At 44.2% G+C, this 22,165-nt stretch overlaps 1 protein-coding gene across 1 annotated transcript in view; it reads left to right on the top strand.

Moving 5' to 3' along the window:
* The window catches only part of LOC126278399 (uncharacterized), a 63,702-nt gene extending 42,859 nt beyond the window's left edge, over nt 1-20,843 (top strand). Inside the window, exon 2 of the mRNA XM_049978501.1 lies at nt 19,051-20,843. Coding sequence (XP_049834458.1) covers nt 19,054-20,295 — 1,242 coding nt within the window. The 5' untranslated portion in view covers nt 19,051-19,053 and the 3' untranslated portion in view covers nt 20,296-20,843. The remainder of the gene's footprint in view (nt 1-19,050) is intronic.
* Nucleotides 20,844-22,165: the final 1,322 nt, after the last annotated feature.

Raw genomic sequence — 22,165 nt, 5'->3', positions numbered from 1 at the left:
AAAAAAATCTACTGCAGCTCATACCAGATAATTTGTAAATGTGGAGTTAAAAAATTACATGATCCGTTTCATATCGCTGGTTCGTTAATATACACTCATGGAAATGGAAAAAAGAACACGTTGACACCGGTGTGTCAGACCCACCATACTTGCTCCGGACACTGCGAGAGGGCTGTACAAGCAATGATCACACGCACGGCACAGCGGACACACCAGGAACCGCGGTGTTGGCCGTCGAATGGCGCTAGCTGCGCAGCATTTGTGCACCGCCGCCGTCAGTGTCAGCCAGTTTGCCGTGGCATACGGAGCTCCATCGCAGTCTTTAACACTGGTAGCATGCCGCGACAGCGTGGACGTGAACCGTATGTGCAGTTGACGGACTTTGAGCGAGGGCGTATAGTGGGCATGCGGGAGGCCGGGTGGAAGTACCGCCGAATTGCTCAACACGTGGGTCGTGAGTACTCCACAGTACATCGATGTTGTCGCCAGTGGTCGTCGGAAGGTGCACGTGCCCGTCGACCTGGGACCGGACCGCAGCGACGCACGGATGCACGCCAAGACCGTAGGATCCTACGCAGTGCCGTAGGGGACCGCACCGCCACTTCCCAGCAAATTAGGGACACTGTTGCTCCTGGGGTATCGGCGAGGACCATTCGCAACCGTCTCCATGAAGCTGGGCTACGGTCCCGCACACCGTTAGGCCGTCTTCCGCTCACGCCCCAACGTCGTGCAGCCCGACTCCAGTGGTGTCGCGACAGGCGTGAATGGTTGGACGAATGGAGATGTGTCGTCTTCAGCGATGAGAGTCGCTTCTGCCTTGGTGCCAATGATGGTCGTATGCGTGTTTGGCGCAGTGAAGGTGAGCGCCACAATCAGGACTGCATACGACCGAGGCACACAGGGCCAACACCCGGCATCATAGTGTGGGGAGTGATCTCCTACACTGGCCGTACACCTCTGGTGATCGTCGAGGGGACACTTAATAGTGCACGGTACAACCAAACCGTCAAGGAACCCATCGTTCTACCATTCCTAGACCGGCAAGGGAACTTGCTGTTCCAACAGGACAATGCACGTCCGCATGTATCCCGTGCCACCCAACGTGCTCTAGAAGGTGTGAGTCAACTACCCTGGCCAGCGAGATCTCCGGATCTGTCCCCCATTGAGCATGTTTGGGACTGGATGAAGCGTCGTCTCACGCGGTCTGCACGTCCAGCACGAACGCTGGTCCAACTGAGGCGCCAGGTGGAAATGGCATGGCAAGCCGTTCCACAGGACTACATCCAGCATCTCTACGATCGTCTTCATGGGAGAACAGCAGCTTGCACTGCTGCGAAAGGTGGATATACACTGCACTAGTGCCGACATTGTGCATGCTCTGTTGCCTGTGTCTATGTGCCTGTGGTTCTGTCAGTGTGATCATGTGATGTACCTGACCCCAGGAATGTGTCAATAAAGTTTCCCCTTCCTGGGACAATGAATTCACGGTGTTCTTATTTCAATTTCCAGGAGTGTATTTAGATCCTACAACACAAAATCATTTGCCGAGTATAGTTACAAGAAAATACACAAATACGTAGAATACGTGTACTGCGGAATACATAGCATTACTCTCTCTCTTCCTGCTCTTCACTCTCTCCAGATCTGCGGTTACAACCGACATAGGTGTTTACTTACATAGATTACCAATGTTTCAATAATTTCACCGACATTATAGGTGCGTTAACACCCTACATTCACGTAACTTCCTTTGAATATGTACATCAACTGAACTCTCCCCAGACAAAAACCGTTCGCGTGCACGTAGCGGATTCAGCAATTGTAACAGTTACCACACATACGAATCGGACCTATATCTGACTATACTATGCGGACTTTCTTATTCACATAGTAAGCAACGTCCTCGATGCGCAGATAACTCGATTTTTAAACATTAAAAGAGCAACAACACATTCTAAGCCCCAACATTGTTACTTGTACTGCAAATGTTTGCAGTGTTCGGTAGATATGGACTGAATGTAAGAAAGACCTCCTGAGGCAGTCTTGTACTCACCACAGCGTTGGTAAACTTTTCAAATTTAAAACTCCTTGCTAACTGGCACTGAGCATAGTAGGATAGCGGTAAATCGAACAAGTGAAAAACAGCATATTAACAGCGTAGATAATGTTGGAAGCTGAAGAAATGGGACTCTTAACTTAGGTAACTAGTGCTGCAGTGTTGTCCATAGTGATGCAGTAGCGTAATATTCAGCATTTTTGCCGGATGAGTAAGATGACCAAGGATCAAGTCTTGCCTCTACTGCAAATTTTAATTCGTTTCTTCAGCTTCGAGCTTTATCGTAGATAAACGTGAGACTTAAATGTCTCGGAGAAACTTTGATTGTAGTACCGAATAGCTGCACTTCGCTGGACGGCTCCATGTTGCTTCACTGCTCTCGCCGTAAATAAGTTTCTCATTTCATTGCCAAAATTCTATTTAAAAGATATTCAACGAAAGCTTGCCACCAGTGGGGTAACAGGAATACCGTTGAGGGCCTGCACCGCAGTCTTTAGAAAGCTGTGATCGGTGACAGCATACCTCTAACGTTTCTCCTTCAGTCGGTAACAGAATGGCACAGGGGACGGAGGTGCGTTCTATGAGTACAATACGGTTATTACACGTAGGAAAAGAATGTGGGAGAAATTAGAATACATATATTTTAAAACGCACATATTCACTCAAAAAAATGCAACAGAGTTATAATAAACTTCATTTCGTGAAAATTCCAATGTCGGTCAGATTGTCTACGTCGCTCTCGCTCACCTACACCTTCCTATAATGAAACTCCACATCGTCGTCGATCATTGTTATAAGGTGACGAGGGAGCAACACTTTAAAATTGTCATATTCCAACAACAAATTTGCACCGTATTGAGTGTTTACACTTTTAATCACCTAGCAGCTCACAACTTTTATGGCTTTCATATTCAAAGTCCATTACTCACAGTCGTAAGTGAAAACGGAATTCCTTTTCAGTCACATTGGAAGCTTAGTTTTGATATCTTTATTTAGTTTACTATCATCATATCAGGGTATTTTTTCTCTTCTGTTAATTACTTCTTTCTGTCAAACTAATCGTTTTGTCCAACTAGCCAGATAGCCCGATAAAAAAAAATCAACATGACCTAATACACTTTTTCTTTCAGTGCGTTAACCATATACTCACATTAACCCCTTGTTATAACTGATTGACAGTTTGTAATCCACGCCTCCCTCCTTTATTGTTGTCACCACCACTGACGATGGTAAAGTTTATTCAAAAAAATATGAGAGTAGTAAGATTTACAATAAACTTTTAATTATCTTCTTTTCTCGCAGTTGGCTCCAGTTCTTCATGTGTAGGGGTCTGATTCTTGAAGCTGAAATTTTCACATTTTAGGTTCTCATATTCCAATTCACGTAAATATATATGATGAATGCCTGTGTAGATTTGTTTTTTATCTTTATTTGCTTCACATTTTACTATATCACACTGTCTTTTGAATTTTACATTAACAGAGCCGAAAATACATGTTTCTTCCAAAATACAAAAACACATCCGATTACACCAGAGGCATGCCCAGTGCTACTTCTTCACTCTGCGCTTATAACAATACTTTAGAGAATTTACAAATTTTCCTGAAATATGAATTTCCTTTAATTTGTAAATGAATCCGGAAATAAACGTAATAAACAGAACCAGATTGCGTAATTAATAATAGAAATTTTAAGTGTGCCAAATATTTCGTAATTTCAAATGTTTTAAAAAAATAATTTTAACTGTACATACAGAGCTAGTACATATCGATTGTGACAACGAAAATAAAGTAACTCAATTTCGTAGTTTTTAGCTTGAAATATAATATATTGTGTATCAAATTATATGAAGTTTTACAGATAATCAGTTGAGATAATACTGATCTATCCAAAATTCGAAAATTAGTCCCGGGATCGACTACTTCTGTTGAGGAATAGTAATGCTAGAGGACGGCGTTCCTTTACAAGTTCTTCTAACAAACTTTATCCAGTAAGTCATTCTGTTCGATGAGTGTTGGCTGCACTACAGGCAAAGACTACAGTGTAATCTGGAACACTTTAGTTCAGTAACATGGATTCCCTCACCTACGAAATCTTTATCCTTCGTAAGAATCGCAAACAAACACTTGAAAATCCACATAGATACCAATTTGATATTGTGTGTTGATGATCCCTGTGATCGAAACCGGTAAAGAATAGAGAATAATGTGTACTGATGACGGGTTAAATGAATTTCATTTTTACGTTTTTCACATTCAGAGTCTGTTACTCATGGCCTAACACGTTCGAACGGTTCGGCTGTACTGTCTCTGTTTGTGTGTTGATATACTGAGAGGCGCGAGTTGCGGAAAAACAGCACAGTGTGGTAGAATGCAAGATCTAACTAGTACGTATACATGCATTCAGAATGTAAATATCGACTCAGGAAAACAACTTTTAAATATGGTTCAAATGGCTCTGAGCGCTATGGGACTTAACTTCGAAGGTTAGCAGTCCCTTAGAACTTAGAACTAATGAAACCTAACTAACCTAATGACATCACACACATCCATGCCGGAGGCAGGATTTGAACCTGCGACCGTAGTGGTCACGCGGTTCCAGACTGTAGCGCCAAGAACCGCTCGGCCACACTGGCCGGCCAACTTTTAAATTTGGAATACAAACTTATAACGAGACGTCTCGAATCACTACTGTGAAAATCATACATTGCGGTGCGTCCATAATCACTACATTACCCGCAAGAACAGAAACAACGTTACTTCTAACATAATTGGTTCATAGTTATATAAAAATATTTGGGGACTGCATTTATCATTTACAGGGTTGGCTGGAAGATCTATTCATGTTAACGGTTTAACATAAACAACGAGGCGTAACTATTTTATTGCAAAAAAACCAACGAGAAGCATATAAAGCAGGAAAATAATTCCGAGAAGTTTCCTGTTTCCTCTTTCGTCATGAGTGAATCTTTACCGATATTAAGCTTACACTTTCCTAATGGGTGTATTTCATTTGTTTTGGTTCACTTCGCATCATGAGCGGGTTTCCATATTAGGGTGAAATCTTACAGGACGTGTTAAGTAGCAACTGGCTGCAAATAATAAAATCATTGCGCATTTTTGTTCTGAATTAACATTCAACGACCTGTAGTGACGTTATCTTCACAAATCTGCTTCATATTTGTGAAGTCCTGTTTGAAATATCATACTATCACAAATCAGCTGTTTAGGTATTTTTGATTGTGCGTGTGAAATGTAAAATGGATCCGTAGTGTTTTGCCTGTCAAACCAAAAGTAATTCCTCATCCGAGATGGTTTTCCACGGGTCACGTATAACCACGGAGTTACGTTTTATCTCAGCTGGTAGTGGTAGAGATACAACGTCGGTAAACTCTTTGGATGTTAAACCACCGATTCCGCCCACTGTTAATATTTGATACTTTCACTGGAGCAAAGGTTTAGAAAATACATAGAGGTGTTAAAAAAATTAAGAAAAGAGGAAAAAGGAGACTCCATCTGGTTGCGTTAAGTCAGAATTAAATTCGGAGAGGATGTTTCTTTCACTTTGACATTGAGCATAATAGACGTTTATATTATTTTGTACGAGGTTTTCTAGTGAAACATAAACACGCTTTACACATCCATTTATTTCGAAGTCTTTTGACATGTGATATGCTAGATGTATTCCTTTAAATGTAGTTTCAGTTCAGTTCCAGTGTCCTGCACGTACTGCCCATTTATGGTGCCTCATATGAATGCCCCAAAACAATTGTAATATATTTAGAAATTATTTTTCACATGGCTGAAATTCGCAGCGTGTAAGTGCTGTCACGTTTGACAATAAATTTTTAACATATGTTACTTACTAGATTCATAATTGTTCAAATTATACGTAATGGTGTACAGTAGAACACCTTCAAAGGATCTGCAAATGTTATCTGTACCAGCGGGTGAGTTGAAATCATTGTCGGACATCCAGCCAACAGGACGGCAGCGGTTTCACACGCCCCCCCAAATTCCCACTTTCGCGATCGATGGGTTTCAGGACACTTCGTAAACATCTAGTTAGAACATCTTAGCCTAACTTCACATTTGTGAGTAGTTTTTCATTTACCATGGAAGTTTGAACAACCTGGTAGCTAGCTCGTTGCACATTTTCTTTAACACTTAGCTATTGTTCTGTGCTACAGTCTTAAAACAATATTACGTTCATCGTGGACACGTCGTAAACAACGACCGAGTTCCTATTTGTTAGTAGGTTTTCCATATATCATGAAACCCCTTCATCACGCGGTAAATAACAACAGTTTAAGGAAAACATTCTCACTGCACATCTTTCTGTAACACTTGGCGATTGAACTGCGCTACAGTTTTAAAACAATATTTGCTTCTTCATGGCTACATACACTCCTGGAAATTGAAATAAGAACACCGTGAATTCATTGTCCCAGGAAGGGGAAACTTTATTGACACATTCCTGGGGTCAGATACATCATATGATCACACTGACAGAATCACAGGCACATAGACACAGGCAACAGAGCATGCACAATGTCGGCACTAGTACAGTGTATATCCACCTTTCGCAGCAATGCAGGCTGCTATTCTCCCATGGAGACGATCGTACAGATGCTGGATGTAGTCCTGTGGAACGGCTTGCCAAGCCATTTCCACCTGGCGCCTCAGTTGCCCAGCGTTCGTGCTGGACGTGCAGACCGCGTGAGACGACGCTTCATCCAGTCCCAAACATGCTCAATGGGGGACAGATCCGGAGATCTTGCTGGCCAGGGTAGTTGACTCACACCTTCTAGAGCACGTTGGGTGGCACGGGATACATGCGGACGTGCATTGTCCTGTTGGAACAGCAAGTTCCCTTGCCGGTCTAGGAATGGTAGAACGATGGGTTCGATGACGGTTTGGATGTACCGTGCACTATTCAGTGTCCCCTCAACGATCACCAGAGGTGTACAGCCAGTGTAGGAGATCGCTCCCCACACCATGATGCCGGGTGTTGGCCCTGTGTGCCTCGGTCGTTTGCAGTTCTGATTGTGGCGCTCACCTGCACGGCGCCAAACACGCATACAACCATCATTGGCACCAAGGCAGAAGCGACTCTCATCGCTGAAGACGACACGTCTCCATTCGTCCCTCCATTCACGCCTGTAGCGACACCACTGGAGGCGGGCTGCACGATGTTGGGGCGTGAGCGGAAGACGGCCTAACGGTATGCGGGACCGTAGCCCAGATTTATGGAGACGGTTGCGAATGGTCCTCGCCGATACCCCAGGAGCAACAGTGTCCCTAATTTGCTGGGAAGTGGCGGTGCGGTCCCCTACGGCACTGAGTAGGATCCTACGGTCTTGGCGTGCATCCGTGCGTCGCTGCGGTCCGGTCCCAGGTCGACGGGCACGTGCACCTTCCGCCGACCACTGGCGACAACATCGATGTACTGTGGAGACCTCACGCCCCACGTGTTGAGCAATTCGGCGGTACGTCCACCCGGCCTCCCGCATGCCCACTATACGCCCTCGCTCAAAGTCCGTCAACTGCACATACGGTTCACGTCCACGCTGTCGCGGCATGCTACCAGTGTTACAGACTGCGATGGAGCTCCGTATGCTACGGCAAACTGGCTGACACTGACGGCGGCGGTGCACAAATGCTGCGCAGCTAGCGCCATTCGACGGCCAACACCGCGGTTCCTGGTGTGTCCGCTGTGCCGTGCGTGTGATCATTGCTTGTACAGCCGTCTCGCAGTGTCCGGAGCAAGTATGGTGGGTCTGACACACCGGTGTCAATGTGTTCTTTTTTCCATTTCCAGGAGTGTATATTTCTAAGAGCAGTGAAGGCATCATGAAACTGATGCGGTAGAATGACTCCCATCGTCAAATAATACCGCGTTCATCATGGCTTTAAATACCGTTAAGAAAGTGCAGCTTGCGGAACAATGTGTAATTATTCATCAGAACCGTATCCTGCTGTAAAAAGGGGTAAATTGTTATAATATTAAAGATTAGGAAGGGACCTTGTTACAATTTTGTCTGTTGATTGTCTGTACCCTGATATAAAATACCTGTATATGAGGCAAGTTTTTACAATTTCTCATCTTTCTTTTGTTGTGCAGGTATCATGAGAAACTATGAAAAGAGGACAAGCAAATGCAAAATATCAAAAGAAACATGGTGAGGCCCCAAAAACAGTTATAGCCGGTTCTTCACTGAGGACGTTCGCTACTAATGTGGAACAAATTCCTCCAGAAAATGAAAACGCCTGTCCCTAGTGTCGAATTTATTACTGATCCTAATTGTCTCATTAAATTACACCTCACTATAGGGTTAATGCAGTAACGTAATTGCGAGGGATACGTCTAAAGCATATTGCATACACCTTAGTGTCCAAGTTTCAGGTCTAAAGAGTAGCGTAAGTGTCTGATAACGTCATACGTACTCTTAATACTTGAGATAGAAGCTTCTCATACACGTGCTATATGGGTGAAATTACATGTGCAAAGCAGTGAATACATACCCTCGTAAGCGTAATCGTTGGTAAAATCACAACTGAGTGACAGATCAAACCTAAAAACTGTAGTACATACATCTGAAGCGTAATTATTTGATGAAATTATGAATTGCATCTAAAGCATGTTGAAGGAGATCACAGTCCTAGGTTCAGACGCAGTGTGGAGCGTAATTATCTGATAAAATGAAGATGTACATCTCAGGATCCGGGGACCAGAATCTAGGGAACAGAATAATTGTCTGATCAAATCATACGTTATTATCTGATGAAATGACGACACACATCTCAAGATCCAGGGGACAGCATAAGATACGTAAATAAAAAGAAGGTTAAGTGAACCCTCTGTCAGGCACTTAAATTTGATTTGCATAGTATCCATGTAGACGTACACTGAAGCGCCAAAGAAACTGTCATAGGCATGCGTTTTCAGATACAGAGATACGTAAACAGGGAGAATATGGCGCGGCGGTCGGCAAAGCCTTTATAAGACAAGTGTTTGACGCAGCTGTTATAAAGGTTATTGCTGCTTCCAGCATCTCCAAGGTAGCAATAAAGTGGGGATTTTCCTGCACGACCATTTCACGAGTGTACCGTGAACATCAGGAATACTATGAAACGTCAAATCTGCGACATTGCTGCGGCCGGAAAAAGAACGGGACCAACGATGACTGAAGAGAATCGCTCGACGTGACAGAAGTGCAACCCTTCCGTAGATTGCTGCAGATTTCAATGCTGGGCCATCAAGAAGTGTCAGCGTGTTAACCATTCCACGAAACATCTTCGATATGGGCTTTCGGAGCCCAAGGTCCACTAGTGTACCCTTGATCACTGCACGACACAAAGCTTTATGCCTTGCCAGGGCCCGTCAACACCGACAATGGACTGCTGATGACTGGAAACAGATTGTCTGGTCGGTTGAGTGTCGTTTCAAATTGTATCGAGTGGATGGACGTGTACGGACCCTCCATGGACTGTTCAACATGATGGAGGCTCTGAAATGTTGTGGGGCATGTGCCGTTGGAGGGATGTGGGACGCCTGATACGTCTAGATACGACGCTGACAGGTGACACGTACGTAAGCATCCAGTATGATCACCTGCAACCATGCATGTCCATTGTGAATTCCGACGGATTTCGGCAACTCCAGCAGAACAATGCGACATCCCACACGTCCAGAATTGCTACAGAGTGGCTCCAGGAGCTCTCCTCCGCGTTTAAACACTTCCGCTGCCCACCAACCTCCCCAGACATGAACATTATTGAGCATATCAGCGATGGCTAGCAACGTGCTGTTTAGAAGAGATCTTAACCCCCCTCGTTCTCTTACGGATTTATGGACATCACTGCAAGATTCACGGTGTCAGTTCCCTCACTGCAAGATTCACGGTGTCAGTTCCCTCCAGACATTAGTCGTGTCCATGCCATGTCGTGCGGCGACACTTCTGTATGTCTCCAGGGACCCTACACGGTGTTAGGCAGTACCAGTTTCTTTAGCTCTTCAATGTAGATGAACACTGTACACTAACGCTGCACAAATTCCCAACCTTCCGCTTATCTCCTATAATATTATGGTGACAGCGCGTACCTAGGAATATTATGGTGACAGCGCGTACCTAGGTAACCACACCATCCTCCAACTGTCTCACGCCCCGCTTCAAAGCCACATGAATGTCCTGGACGAGTGATGTAATATGTGGAAGTTTCAAGTAACTCCACAGACAGTCGAAACCACCATCTCTGTACGCTCCTCTCGGCAATTCCATCGTCCAAATTTCTGCCTCTCCATCTACAAAAAACACAGTAAAGTGTTTAGAATTGACTCTTGACATAAAACGAACATGGAATGCAGAACTCCTTTCCATCCAATATAAACCTTGGGACTGACTTAAGTAAGGCAGCAGCAGCCGACAGAGACCGGGAAGTAACCAATTTCCTGACTTTTACGAGTTCCTAGCCAGGAGCGAATTTTATAATATCATCTGTGCGCTTAAATAGTTTAGTTTATTGAATTTCTGCGTGTTTATTTAATATCTGATAGCCACAGTTGTCGCGTTTTCGTTTGCGTCGGAAAGGAAACCGATTTTATGACATATTACAAGTTCCTAATCAGTGGCGAATTATTAATTATGGACAGGGACTGCGGTGGTTGTGTGCGGATGCGAGCCGAGTTGGTGACACTTCGCTCTCAGCTTCAGGCTGTGATGGCTTCAGTTACACAGCTTGAGGCTGCAGTGGATGGGCACCACTATTGTGGGCCGGTCGTGGGGATCCAACGGACGTCCAGCACGTCAGAGTCCTCCGATCGGTCCTCGCCGGTGGCAGCCCAGTTACTGCTCGCACTGAGGCTGACCCTTCACCTGTAGTCGAGTGGGAGGTCGCCCCGAGGCGAAGCAGGCGGCGAAAGACTTCCCAGGCGGCCGCACGTAAAGCCTCCCCGGTTTGTCTGACAAACAGGTTCCAGGCACTGTCTGTGGCTGACACTGTCGCTGAGTCAGATGCTGCCGCCTGTCCTATTTCAGAGAAAACCTATCAGCCTGCAAGATCCGGACAATCACAGAGGGTGGTATTAGTGATAGTTGGGAGTTCCAACGTTAGGTGCGTTATGGGGCCTCTTAGGGACATGGCTGCCAAGAAGGGAAAGAAAAGCAATGTGCACTCCGTGTGCATAGCGGGAGGAGACATTCCAGATGTGGAATGGGTCCTCCTGGATGCCATGAAGAGCACAGGATGAAGCCAGCTACAGGTGGTTGCTCACGTCGGTACCAATGATGTGTGTCACTTTGGATGAGAAGAGATTCTCTCTGGTTTCGAGCGACTATCAGAAGTGGTAAAGGCTGCCAGTCTTGCTAGCAAGATGAAAGCAGAGCTGACCATTTGCAGAATAGCCGACAGGACCGGCTGCGGACCTCTGATACAGAACAGAGTGGAGGGTCTGAATCAGGGGATTAGACGGTACTGCAACCGTGTAGGCTGCAGATTCCTCGACTTGCGCCAAAGGGTGGTTGGGTTTCGGGTTCCGCTGAATAGGTCATGTGTCCACTACACGCAGGAGGCGGTTACACTGGTAGTAGGTGTTGTGTGGCGTGTACTAGGTGTTTTTTAGGTTAGTGGGTCTCCAGAAAACACAAGAAGGTTTCAGTCACAAAGGATGCAGGCCGAACACAGGAAGAATATAGATACAGGAACCATCGGTATAACAGATGTAAATTGTCGTAGCTGTGTTGGAAAAGTACCAGAGCTCCAAGCTCTAATACAAAGTACTGATGATCAAATCGTTATAGGCACTAAAGCCGGATATAAGCTCAGCCGAAATTTTTGCGAATAACCTAATTGTGTTCCGAAGGGACAGGCTAAACACGGTTGGCGGTGGCGTGTTTGTTGCTGTTAGAAGTAGTTTAACTTGTCGCGAAAATAAAGTAGTTCTTCCAGTGAGTTAGTATGGGCAGAGGTCATTGTTGACAACCGGAATAATATAATAATTGGATCCTTTTACCGACCTCCCAATTCAGATGATACAGTTGCTGAAAGTTTCAAAGAAAACTTGAGTTTGATTTCAGACACATACCCGACTCACACGATTATAGTTGGTTGTAACCTTAATTTATCGTCGATATGTTGGCGAAAATACATGTTTAATTCGGGAGGTTCGGATAAAATATCATCCGAAATTGTGCTAAACGCATTCTCTAAAAATTATTTTGAACATTTAATTCATGAGCACATGTGAAAAGTAAACAGTTGTGAAAACACACTTGACTTCTTAGCAACAAATAATTCTGAATTAATAAAGAGCATCAAAACGGATACAGGGATTAGTGAACACAGGGTTGTCGTAGCTAGACTGAATATTGGAACCCCCAAATCTTCCAAAAATATACGAAAAATATACCCATTCTAAAATGCAGATAAAAATTAACCTGTCGCCTTCCTGAGAGACAATCTTCACTCCTTGCAAATTAATAATAAGAGTGTAGACCAGATGTGGCTTCAATTCAAAGAAATAGTATCGACAGCAATTGAGAGATTTATACCAAATAAATTAACAAACGATGGAGCTGATCCTCCTTGGTACACAAAACGGGTGAGAATAGCTTTTAAAAAGCTCAAAATGTAGCACGGACCTCAATGCGAGATGCTTATAACAGTTTCCACAACGAAACTTTGTCTCGAAACCTGGCAGAAAATGCAGTAGGCTGCATTATAGTCATCTTAATTTCCGACGTCCATGGCGAGGTCCACCTTTGGAACCACAACATCATGCAGAGCGATACAGATGGGCCCAACAACATGCCTAATGGACCACTAAGGATTGGCATCACGTTCTCTTCATTGATGAGTGTCGCATACGCGTTCAACCGAACAATCGTCGGAGACATGTTTGGAGGCAATACGGTCAGGCTAAACGCCTTAGACGCACTGTCCAGCGAGTGCAGCAATGTGGAGGATCCCTGCCGATTTGCGGTGGCATTACGTGGGGCCGACTTACGCCGCTGGTGGCCATGGAAGGTGCCGTAACGGCTGTACGATACGTGAATGCCATCCTCCAACCGATAGTGCAACCATATCGGCAGCATATTGGCGAGGCATTCGTCTTCATGGACGACAATTTGCGCCCCCACGGTGCACATCTTGTGAATGACTTCGTTCAGGATAACGACATCCCTCGACTAGAATGGCTAGCATGTTCTCCAGACATGAATCCTATCGAACATGCTTGGGATAGATTGATAAGGCTGTTTATGGACGACATGACCCACCAACCACGCTGAGGGATCTACGCCGAATCGCAGTAGAGGAATGGGACAATCTGGACCAACAGTGTCTTGATGGACTTGTCGATAGTATGCCATGACGAATACAGGCATGCATGAATGCAAGAGGACGTGCTACTGGGTATTAGAGGTACCGGTATTTACAGCAATCTGGACCATCACCTCTGAAGGTCTCTCTCTATGATGATACAACATGCAATGTATGGTTTTCATGAGCAATTAAAAGGCGGAAATGAAGTTTATGTTTGATATCTTCCAATTTTCTGTACAGGTTCTGGAACTCTCGGAACCGAGGTGTTGCAAAACTTTTTTTGATGTGTATGTTAAATCTGAAGTCACAAAAATATTATGTTCAATAGTAAAATTTGCAATTTTTATCTTTTCAGAATTTTTATTTTTGGTGATGATTCATTAGAGTCGAAACTGGTGAAACGTCCCCTTAGAAAAATTAATGAATTATGTGCTGGTAAACACCTTACGTTATTTGATTTTTAAACAGCTGAGCAAAACTGAATGTACTCAGACATTTCTCTCTTTACCTAATCTGATCATCACTAAACTGGAACACAATATTTTTAGCGCAACACAGTCTGACTTTCAATAATCCCTACCAAAGAATGGCCCTGACTAACAATAACCTATACCTTTCATGAATCACTTACCTCACAAAAATCTTCGTTAATCGAACTACTGCAATAAAGCGAGCGCCAATACTGTCAGCTAAATAAAAGATTCTAACTACTGACGGCACTAAGTACTGATAGGCATAGTTAGCAAATGAAAGATTTTGATAAAGAACAAACAATGTATTTACCTTAATAGTGCTGAAAAGTCAGAATATATATATATATCAGTTCATGACATCCAGTCTTACAAATTTACTCTCTCTGATGGACACACGTCCAGATCATCCGATCTCAAAACTCCGCCATCTCACTCCCCACATCTACTACTACTGGCGGCTCACCTCCAACTGCGCAACGGCTGTTCACATCCAGCTGCCCAACAATACAATAGCGAATATTCCAACAATGCCAACCAGCCACAGACTTCACACAGCGCAGTCAGTGATTTTCATATACAGCGCTACGTGGCGTTACCAACATAAAAACCTAAACAGCCTACTTACACTGGTTAACTGTCAAATAACCATATGCCATCAAAACATTTGTTACTTTTTCCTGGCAGATTAAAAGCGTGCCGGCAAAAAACTCGAACCTGGGAGCTTTCCGTTTGGGTGGGCAAATGCGCTACCGACTGAGCTATCCTCAGAGTCCTACTTCAGGCAGTGCCGCACCTCCTAGCTTCAAAGCACCACACAAGTCTCCTGCATACCTTGAGGGACTAGCACTATTGGAAGAAAGGATATAGCCAGAGATTAGGGGATTGTTTGCAACACGAGGTTTCACTATCTAGTGGAGTGGGGCGCTGATTGAAACACTGTAACATATGAAAACTGTGTGCCAGACCGGGACTCGAAATCTGCGTGGGTCGTCAATCGCCCTTGAATGGCTCAGTCAGTAGGAAGGCAGAGAGAGGTTCGTCGTTCGACTGCCAGTCTGGTATACAGTTTCAGTGTAGTAGGCAGATTCAAATAAAAGCACTCTGTTCTGCAGACTCAAAATTCATTCTAGGACATAATTGTGAATAGAAGAATGTACACTCACAGAAAAAAATCAAAACACCAAGAAGCAGTCGTGCGACATAAGTGAAAGTTGGTAACCGTACTTCTACACTGAAGAGCCAAAAAAACTGGTACACCTGCCTAATATCGAAAAGGGCCCGCGAGTCGCAGAAGTGCGACAACAAGACCTGGCATGGACTTGACTAACGTCTGGCATAGTGCTGGAGGGAATTGACACAGTGAATCCTGCAGGGCTGTACATAAACCCGTAAGAGTACGACGAGGTGGAGATCTCTTCTGAACACCACACTGAAAGGCATTCCAGACGTGCTCAAACATGTTATTGATTGGGGAGTTTTGTGGCCAGCGGGAATGTTTAAACTGAGAATAAAGTTCCTGGAGCAACTCTGTAGCTATTCAGGCCATATGGGATGTCGCATTGTCCTGCTTCAATTGTCCAAGTTCGTCGAAATGCACAATGGACGTGAAAGGATGCAGGTGATCAGACAGGATGCCTACGTGCGTAACACCTGTCAGAGTCGTTTCTAGACGTATTAGGGGTCCCATATCAATCCCACTGCACACACCCCACACCATTACAGAATTTTCACCAGCTTGAACAGTCCCCTGCTGACATGCAGAGTCCAAGGATTCATGAAGTTGTATCCATACCTCCACACATCCATCAGCTAAATTCAATTTTAAATGAGACTGGTCCGACAAGGGAACAAGTTTCCAGTCATCAACAGTCCAATGTCTGTGTTGATGAGCCCACGAAAGGAGTAAAGCTTTGTGTCGTGAAGTCATCAAGGGTATACAAGTGGGCCTTCGGCTCCGAAAGCCTATATGGATGATGTTTCCTTGACTGGCTTGCACATTCACGCTTGTTCATCGCCCAGCGTTTAAATATGCAGCAATGTACGAAAGGATTGCATTTCTGTCACGTGAAACGTTTCTCTTCAGTCGTCGTTGGTCCCGTTCTTGCAGAATCTTTTTTCGGCCTCAGAAATGTCCGAGATTTGATGTTTTACCGGGTTCCTGATATCCTCGGTACACTCCTGAGGTGGTCGTATAGGAAAATCCCCACTTGATGCCTACCTCGGAGATGCTATGTCCCGTCGTTCATGCGGCGACCATAACCCCATGTTCAAACTCACTTAAATCTGGATAACCTGCCATTGTAGCAGCAATAACCAATCTAGCAACTATGTAGGCGTTGCCGACCGCAGCGACATATTCTGCCTGTTTGCACATGTCTGGTTCAAATGGTCCAAATGGCTCTGACCACTATGGGACTTAACATCTGAGATCATCAGTCCCCTAGAACTTAGAACTACTTAAACCTAACTAACCTAAGGACATCACACACATCCATGCCCAAGGCAGGATTCTAACCTGCGACTGTAGCGGTCGCGCGGTTCCAGACTGAAGCGCCTAGAAACGCTCGGCCACCCCGACCGACTACATAAGTCGATATTTGAATATGCATGCCTATACCAGTTTGTTTGGCGCTTAAATGAACACGCCGCCATTTGACTGCATTGCTGTTTCCTTAATTGTGACCCAGGTTTCAGCTTTTATGCCATTTTGGTGATTATGTTATTAACATATTTAGATATCTTTTTGAAAGATGTTAATTTTACATCTGGAATTTGGTTGAGAGCCAATGTTTTCCTCAATTTATGGTCAGTTTGGAGTTTGATGTCCTGCAATATATGTTAATGAAATAAACATAATCACTTGAAAACGGCATAATAGGCCGGAACCTGGGTCGTAATTACATAATTAACAATACAGTTTAATGACGATAAGTTCATTTAAAATTATTGTCTGACTGTCGCGGTGCAACATCAAAAACTATTTGTTACAAATCAGTTACTTCAATGGCAGCTCCAAACCAGACGCTCTGCACCGTGCATTCCAGTGACCCCAAACCACTGCCATTTGCGACTTCAGTGGTATTAAGCGAGAGCACATTGGAGGGCAGGGCGGACGTCTGTTGTTTTCTCTGATAAAAGCTGCTTCTGCCTCGGTGCCAGTGAAGGCCGTGTTTGTTAGAAACAGGTCAGATGAGGGACTACAGCCAACTTGTCTTTGTGCTACATACACTGGATCCACACCGCGATTTATGGTTTGGACTGTGATTTCGTATGCCAGTAGGAACACTCTCGTCATTATCCTACACACCCTGACTGCACATTTGTACGTCATTTGGTGATTCGACCTGCTGTGCTGCCATTCAGGAACAGAATTTCAGGTATTGTTTTTCAACTGGATAACGCTGGCCCACATACCGCTGTTGTAACCCAACATGCTCTACATAGTGTCTACATGTTCCAGTAGCCTGCTGGAACATCAGATCTGTCTCCAATCGAGCACATACAGTGCTTAATCGGACGACAACTCCACCAGCGTGATTCACATATCAGCATCAACAGTCCCAGTATTGGCAGACGAAGTGCAACAGGCATGGAACTCCGTCCAAAAACTGACGTCCAGCGTCTGTACGACACAATGCATGACCGTCTGCATGTTTCCGTTCAACATTAAGGCTCTTACACGGGTTATTAATGTATCACTAATTCAAATTTTCAGTGGTTTATTTCATGCTGTGAACTTGCAGTGTTGTTGTTGTTGTTGTGGTCTTCAGTCCAGAGACTGGTTTAATTCAGCTCTCCATGCTCCTCTAACCAGTGCAAGCTTCTTCATCTCCCAGTACCTACTCAACCTACATTCTTCCGAATCTGTTTAGTGTACTCATCTCTTGGTCTCCCTCTACGATTTTTACCCTCCACGATGCCCTCCAATACTACTGGTGATTCCTTGATGCCTCAGAATATGCGCTACCAACCGATCCCTTCTTCTAGTCAAGTTGTGCCACAAATTTCTCTTCTCTCCAATTCTATTCAGTACCTCCTCATTAGTTATGTGATCTGCCCATCTAATCTCCAGCATTCTTCTGTAGCCCACATCTCGAAAACTTCTGTTCTCTTCTTGTCTAAACTTTTTATCGTCCACGTTCCACTTCCATATACGGCTACACTCCATAGAAACACTTTCAGAAGCGACTTCATGACATATAAATCTATACCCGATGTTAACAAATTTTTCTTCTTCAGAAACGCTTTCCTTACCAGTCTACATTTTATATCCTCTCTATTTCGACCATCATCAGTTATTTTGCTCCCCAAATAGCAAAACTCATTTACTACTTTAAGCGTCTCATTTTCCAATCTAATTCTCGCAGCATCACCCAATTTAATTCGACTACATTCCATTATCCTCGTTTTGCTTTTGTTGATGTTCATCTTATATCCTCCTTTCAAGACACTGTCCATTCCACTCAGCTGCTCTTCCAGGTTGCTCTTGCAGTGTTAATCACTTAAATATGTTACCTATACAGAGACACTCCCAAATTTCACTACTCTACATTAATTATTTTTTGTCTTAGAGTCTCAGTCAGTATATTTCACGTAGACCGCAACGTTCTGCCTGACAATGTGAAATTTCAAATAACTTACGGGTCTGCTGCCGGGCAGCAAACCCATAAGTTATTTGAACATTCAATTCGCCGGGAAAAGTTAAGGTCTCACAATGTGAAATTTAGTGGTGTATCTTGACTAAAATCTTATAGTTTTAAAAACAGAATTTTTTTATCTATTTTGAGTCATTAAAAATGTTATTAAACATCTTAAAAATTTTGCATGAAGGGTGGTTGCTTGGCTGGTTGTGGTGGGGGGAGGGGGACCAAACCTGTGCGGCCGATCCCAGCGGAGGTTCGAGTCCTCCCTCGGGCATGGGTGTGTTTGTGTTTGGCCTTTGAACATTTTTGGGAGACCAAACAGTAAGGTAATCGGTCCCATATGAAGAGTGGCTTTAGTCTCAGTGACCCTGTCTGCTCGTGGGGACTCGAAATTTAAGAAAAGACGAAAGTTTATATGAATTCTCGCTGTTATGAGTGTGCTCTCGTATTACGTTTCTGCATAATTTATTAGCTACAATAATAGCATTTATTTACAAGTCAAGATAATTCGTCTCAAATGTCACTAGACCGTCCCTTTCATTTCTGTTGCAACGCAGGTGATGACCGCGGAAGACACCACCGATCTGCCTGCCTGGCTGGACAAGAAGTTCGCGGAGACCTCGCTCAAGGAGAGCGACGCGTCCAGAGACTTGAAGGTCGCCTCGGTGGCTGTGCAGAGGGCGGTGGCTACGGGCGACAACTACCTCAGCGACGTCTACCGCATGACCGTCGAGTTGGAGCACGACGCCAGTCCCCATGGCAGCTCCCGGTCGCTGATCATCAAGTGCCTCCCAGCGGGAGAGGTGATGCGGAAGTTGGTGCAGGAGATACAAGCCTTCGAGCACGAGACTCGCATGTTCTGCGAGACCATTCCCGCGATGTCGCATATCCTGGAGAAGGCGGCACCCGGTAAATACACGCAGCTGTCTGCCAAGTGTTTCGCCTCTGGGAAGCAGCCGGTCAGCTACCTGGTTCTCGAGGACTTGAAGGACAGAGGGTTCTCGCTGGCGAAGAGGTGCAGCGGACTCGATTTGGCGCACTCCAAACTCGTGGTCAGGAAACTGGCAGAGTTCCACGCGGCCTCCGTCAAGCTGTTCGATCAGGACCCATCGGCTCTGGACAACTACCTGGTCTTCAAGTTGTTGCACAAATCTACGGCGCAGCATCTGGAGAACTTCTTGAAACAGGGTTGCAGGTTACTCGCGGATCAGTTGGACACGTTAGACGGATCGTACTCAAAGTATGCGCCGAGGATACGAACTCTCGCTGAAAGCATATTTCCACGGCTAGCTGACTTGACGGAACGGAAGGGAAAGTTTCGTGTGCTAACTCACGCAGATACGTGGGTCAACAACATCATGTTCAAATACGCTGCAGGAGTCGTCCAAGACGTGGTCCTTCTCGATTTCCAGTTGTCCTCGTACGGTTCACCTTCGATTGACTTGCAATATTTTACTCACACAAGCCTTACGGAAGAAGTGTACGCCAATCATTTAACAGACCTTCTGAAGGAGTACCACAGCCATTTAATCGAGGTGATGAACGATATTGGTATCAGTACGGACAAACAGATATCCTTTGAGGAGCTACTGGCAGACTTCGAAGCGCAAGCACTGTACGCCGTTTACTCGGCGATAGCAGTGCTGCCAATCGTGCGCACTCAAGAGGAAACTAGATTCGATGTGGAAGCGTCTCTGAACGAAAGTGACAGTGCTGCCAACAGAAACACCTTCGCGAGCGCTCAGTACATGCAGGCTATAAAACAAATGCTGCCAGAATTTGAAAAGAGATGCCTGCTGTAGTCGCCCTATTGCGTGTCAGAAGCAACTCACTCAGGATGGACGATTTTCTCCATCTAGATTTGCTCTCCCAATTTGTCCACTGACTCCGCTACGCTCATTTCGTTATGAAAGAGGAGAAACGAAAGGTAGCCAACTTAATATGAAAGACGCTCTTGAATGTTCTTGATTGTAGCACACTACACCTCAGGCGTACTATGAGTGCGTTACAGCTTGAACAGCTTCAGACAGCACAGTGAAAACTACCTGCGTACCTGTCACGTCACGACTGTAGACAGGCCCCAATCCACGAAGGGGTTTCACTGTTTGCGTCAGAATGGTGCCATGACATGAGGGACAGATTTTTACACTCTGAACTCCTGTCGATTTCGGATGCACTGTGTAGTTGTTTAAGACTACTTGTGTGCTTACTTGATAGACTCGATGTGGATAGTGTTGAGGAAGTATGTACTTTCTTGTGTTCGACGACTGGATCCATGTTTTTGTCTGAGTTTTATGTGCCGGTAACCGATCAACGTAAAAATAAATCTGTCTGGTGCAGACACAATAAATTTAGATTTGAAATGCTTATACCACATATATTTCTCGAAATCAAAAACCTTATCTCCTTAACCTCTTAGTTGTAAGCTAGTGTAATAACCAGTAAAACATGAGTGACCAGTTAAAGAATTGATTAATCATCTTCTTTAAAAAAAAAAAGACTGCTCTGTAACTTTGTTCTTGTATTTCGCCAGTTCTCTACTTGACCTTCCAGCTACTCATCCAATTTAAAAAAAAATTAAGAACATACTTACTATCTAATTAAATAATATGGCAACGGAATGCTGCCGATGGCACCTGCGACACGTCGCGTAGTTTGTAAGAAAACAAGATACACGAGTGGAGTGTAATAAGAATACGTAACAATTGCCAGCTGTCTTGCAGTAAAAGATGAATGTACATCTCCGTACTGACGTACAACTTAGATTCTATGCGCTCTATTGGTAAGCAAATGTCTGTGTAAGCTGGTTACTCGTATCATAGATACCTGGTGGGCTGTCATAATAAGTGGCTGTATTTATTACCAAAGGTGGCGTTATTCTTTAATAGCAAAGTTGATGTTATTCTTTAATTAATTTGACTGACGTTACGTAATTCATAGTTAAACTTTTTCTTGACAACAATAAAATTTTGCAATGTTTTACGTTGATTGTTTTTGGGGTGGATTATAATCAGTAATGAAATACTGCTGGCAAAAATTAGTTATATTCTGAATGAAATGATTTTACAGACGTTTAAGTAGGACTTACTTTTTACAATAATTTTACAACTAGCATTGCGCAAACATACCTTCAGTAGTCTTGAGTTTCTCAAAAAAATAATTCAATAATATTAGTTCCCATTATGATAATAGTTAGCTGATGTTTCTGTAAATCCGTTTACAATCTCTTGTAAATCATAGCTGGTGGCTGGCAGGTACACCGCTCCTCTCAAACTCTCGCTTCAGACCTGCTGCCGACTCGTTTCACTTCTCGCTTACTACTGACTCCCTACGAACGCTGAAGTGCGGTCTCTCCTGCCTACAATGCTTTCTGGTGCAGACAATCCCTGCTACCATTACAAAATGTAACATTGGGCGGTCTTTCCCGCTCTTTTCTTAAAATGTATCCACACGCGGTCTCTCCCGCCATTTTTAAAATTATAACAATGTGCTGTCTCTCTTGCCAACAATACTTTGGTGCAGACATTCCCTGCTACCACAATTATTTCCAACATGACAAATATTAATTGTTCCTACTTAATCCTATTAATAAAGTATAAACATCTTTCATATATTGTGGTTTGACAATAGACAATAGAAATATACATCTTACATAACCCTAGAGTGGGTTTC

This window comes from Schistocerca gregaria, chromosome 6, assembly GCF_023897955.1.
Source record: "Schistocerca gregaria isolate iqSchGreg1 chromosome 6, iqSchGreg1.2, whole genome shotgun sequence".
NCBI lineage: Eukaryota > Metazoa > Arthropoda > Insecta > Orthoptera > Acrididae > Schistocerca > Schistocerca gregaria.
The sequence above is the reverse complement of the archived record's forward strand: the minus strand, read 5'-3'. Positions and strand labels throughout refer to the sequence as shown.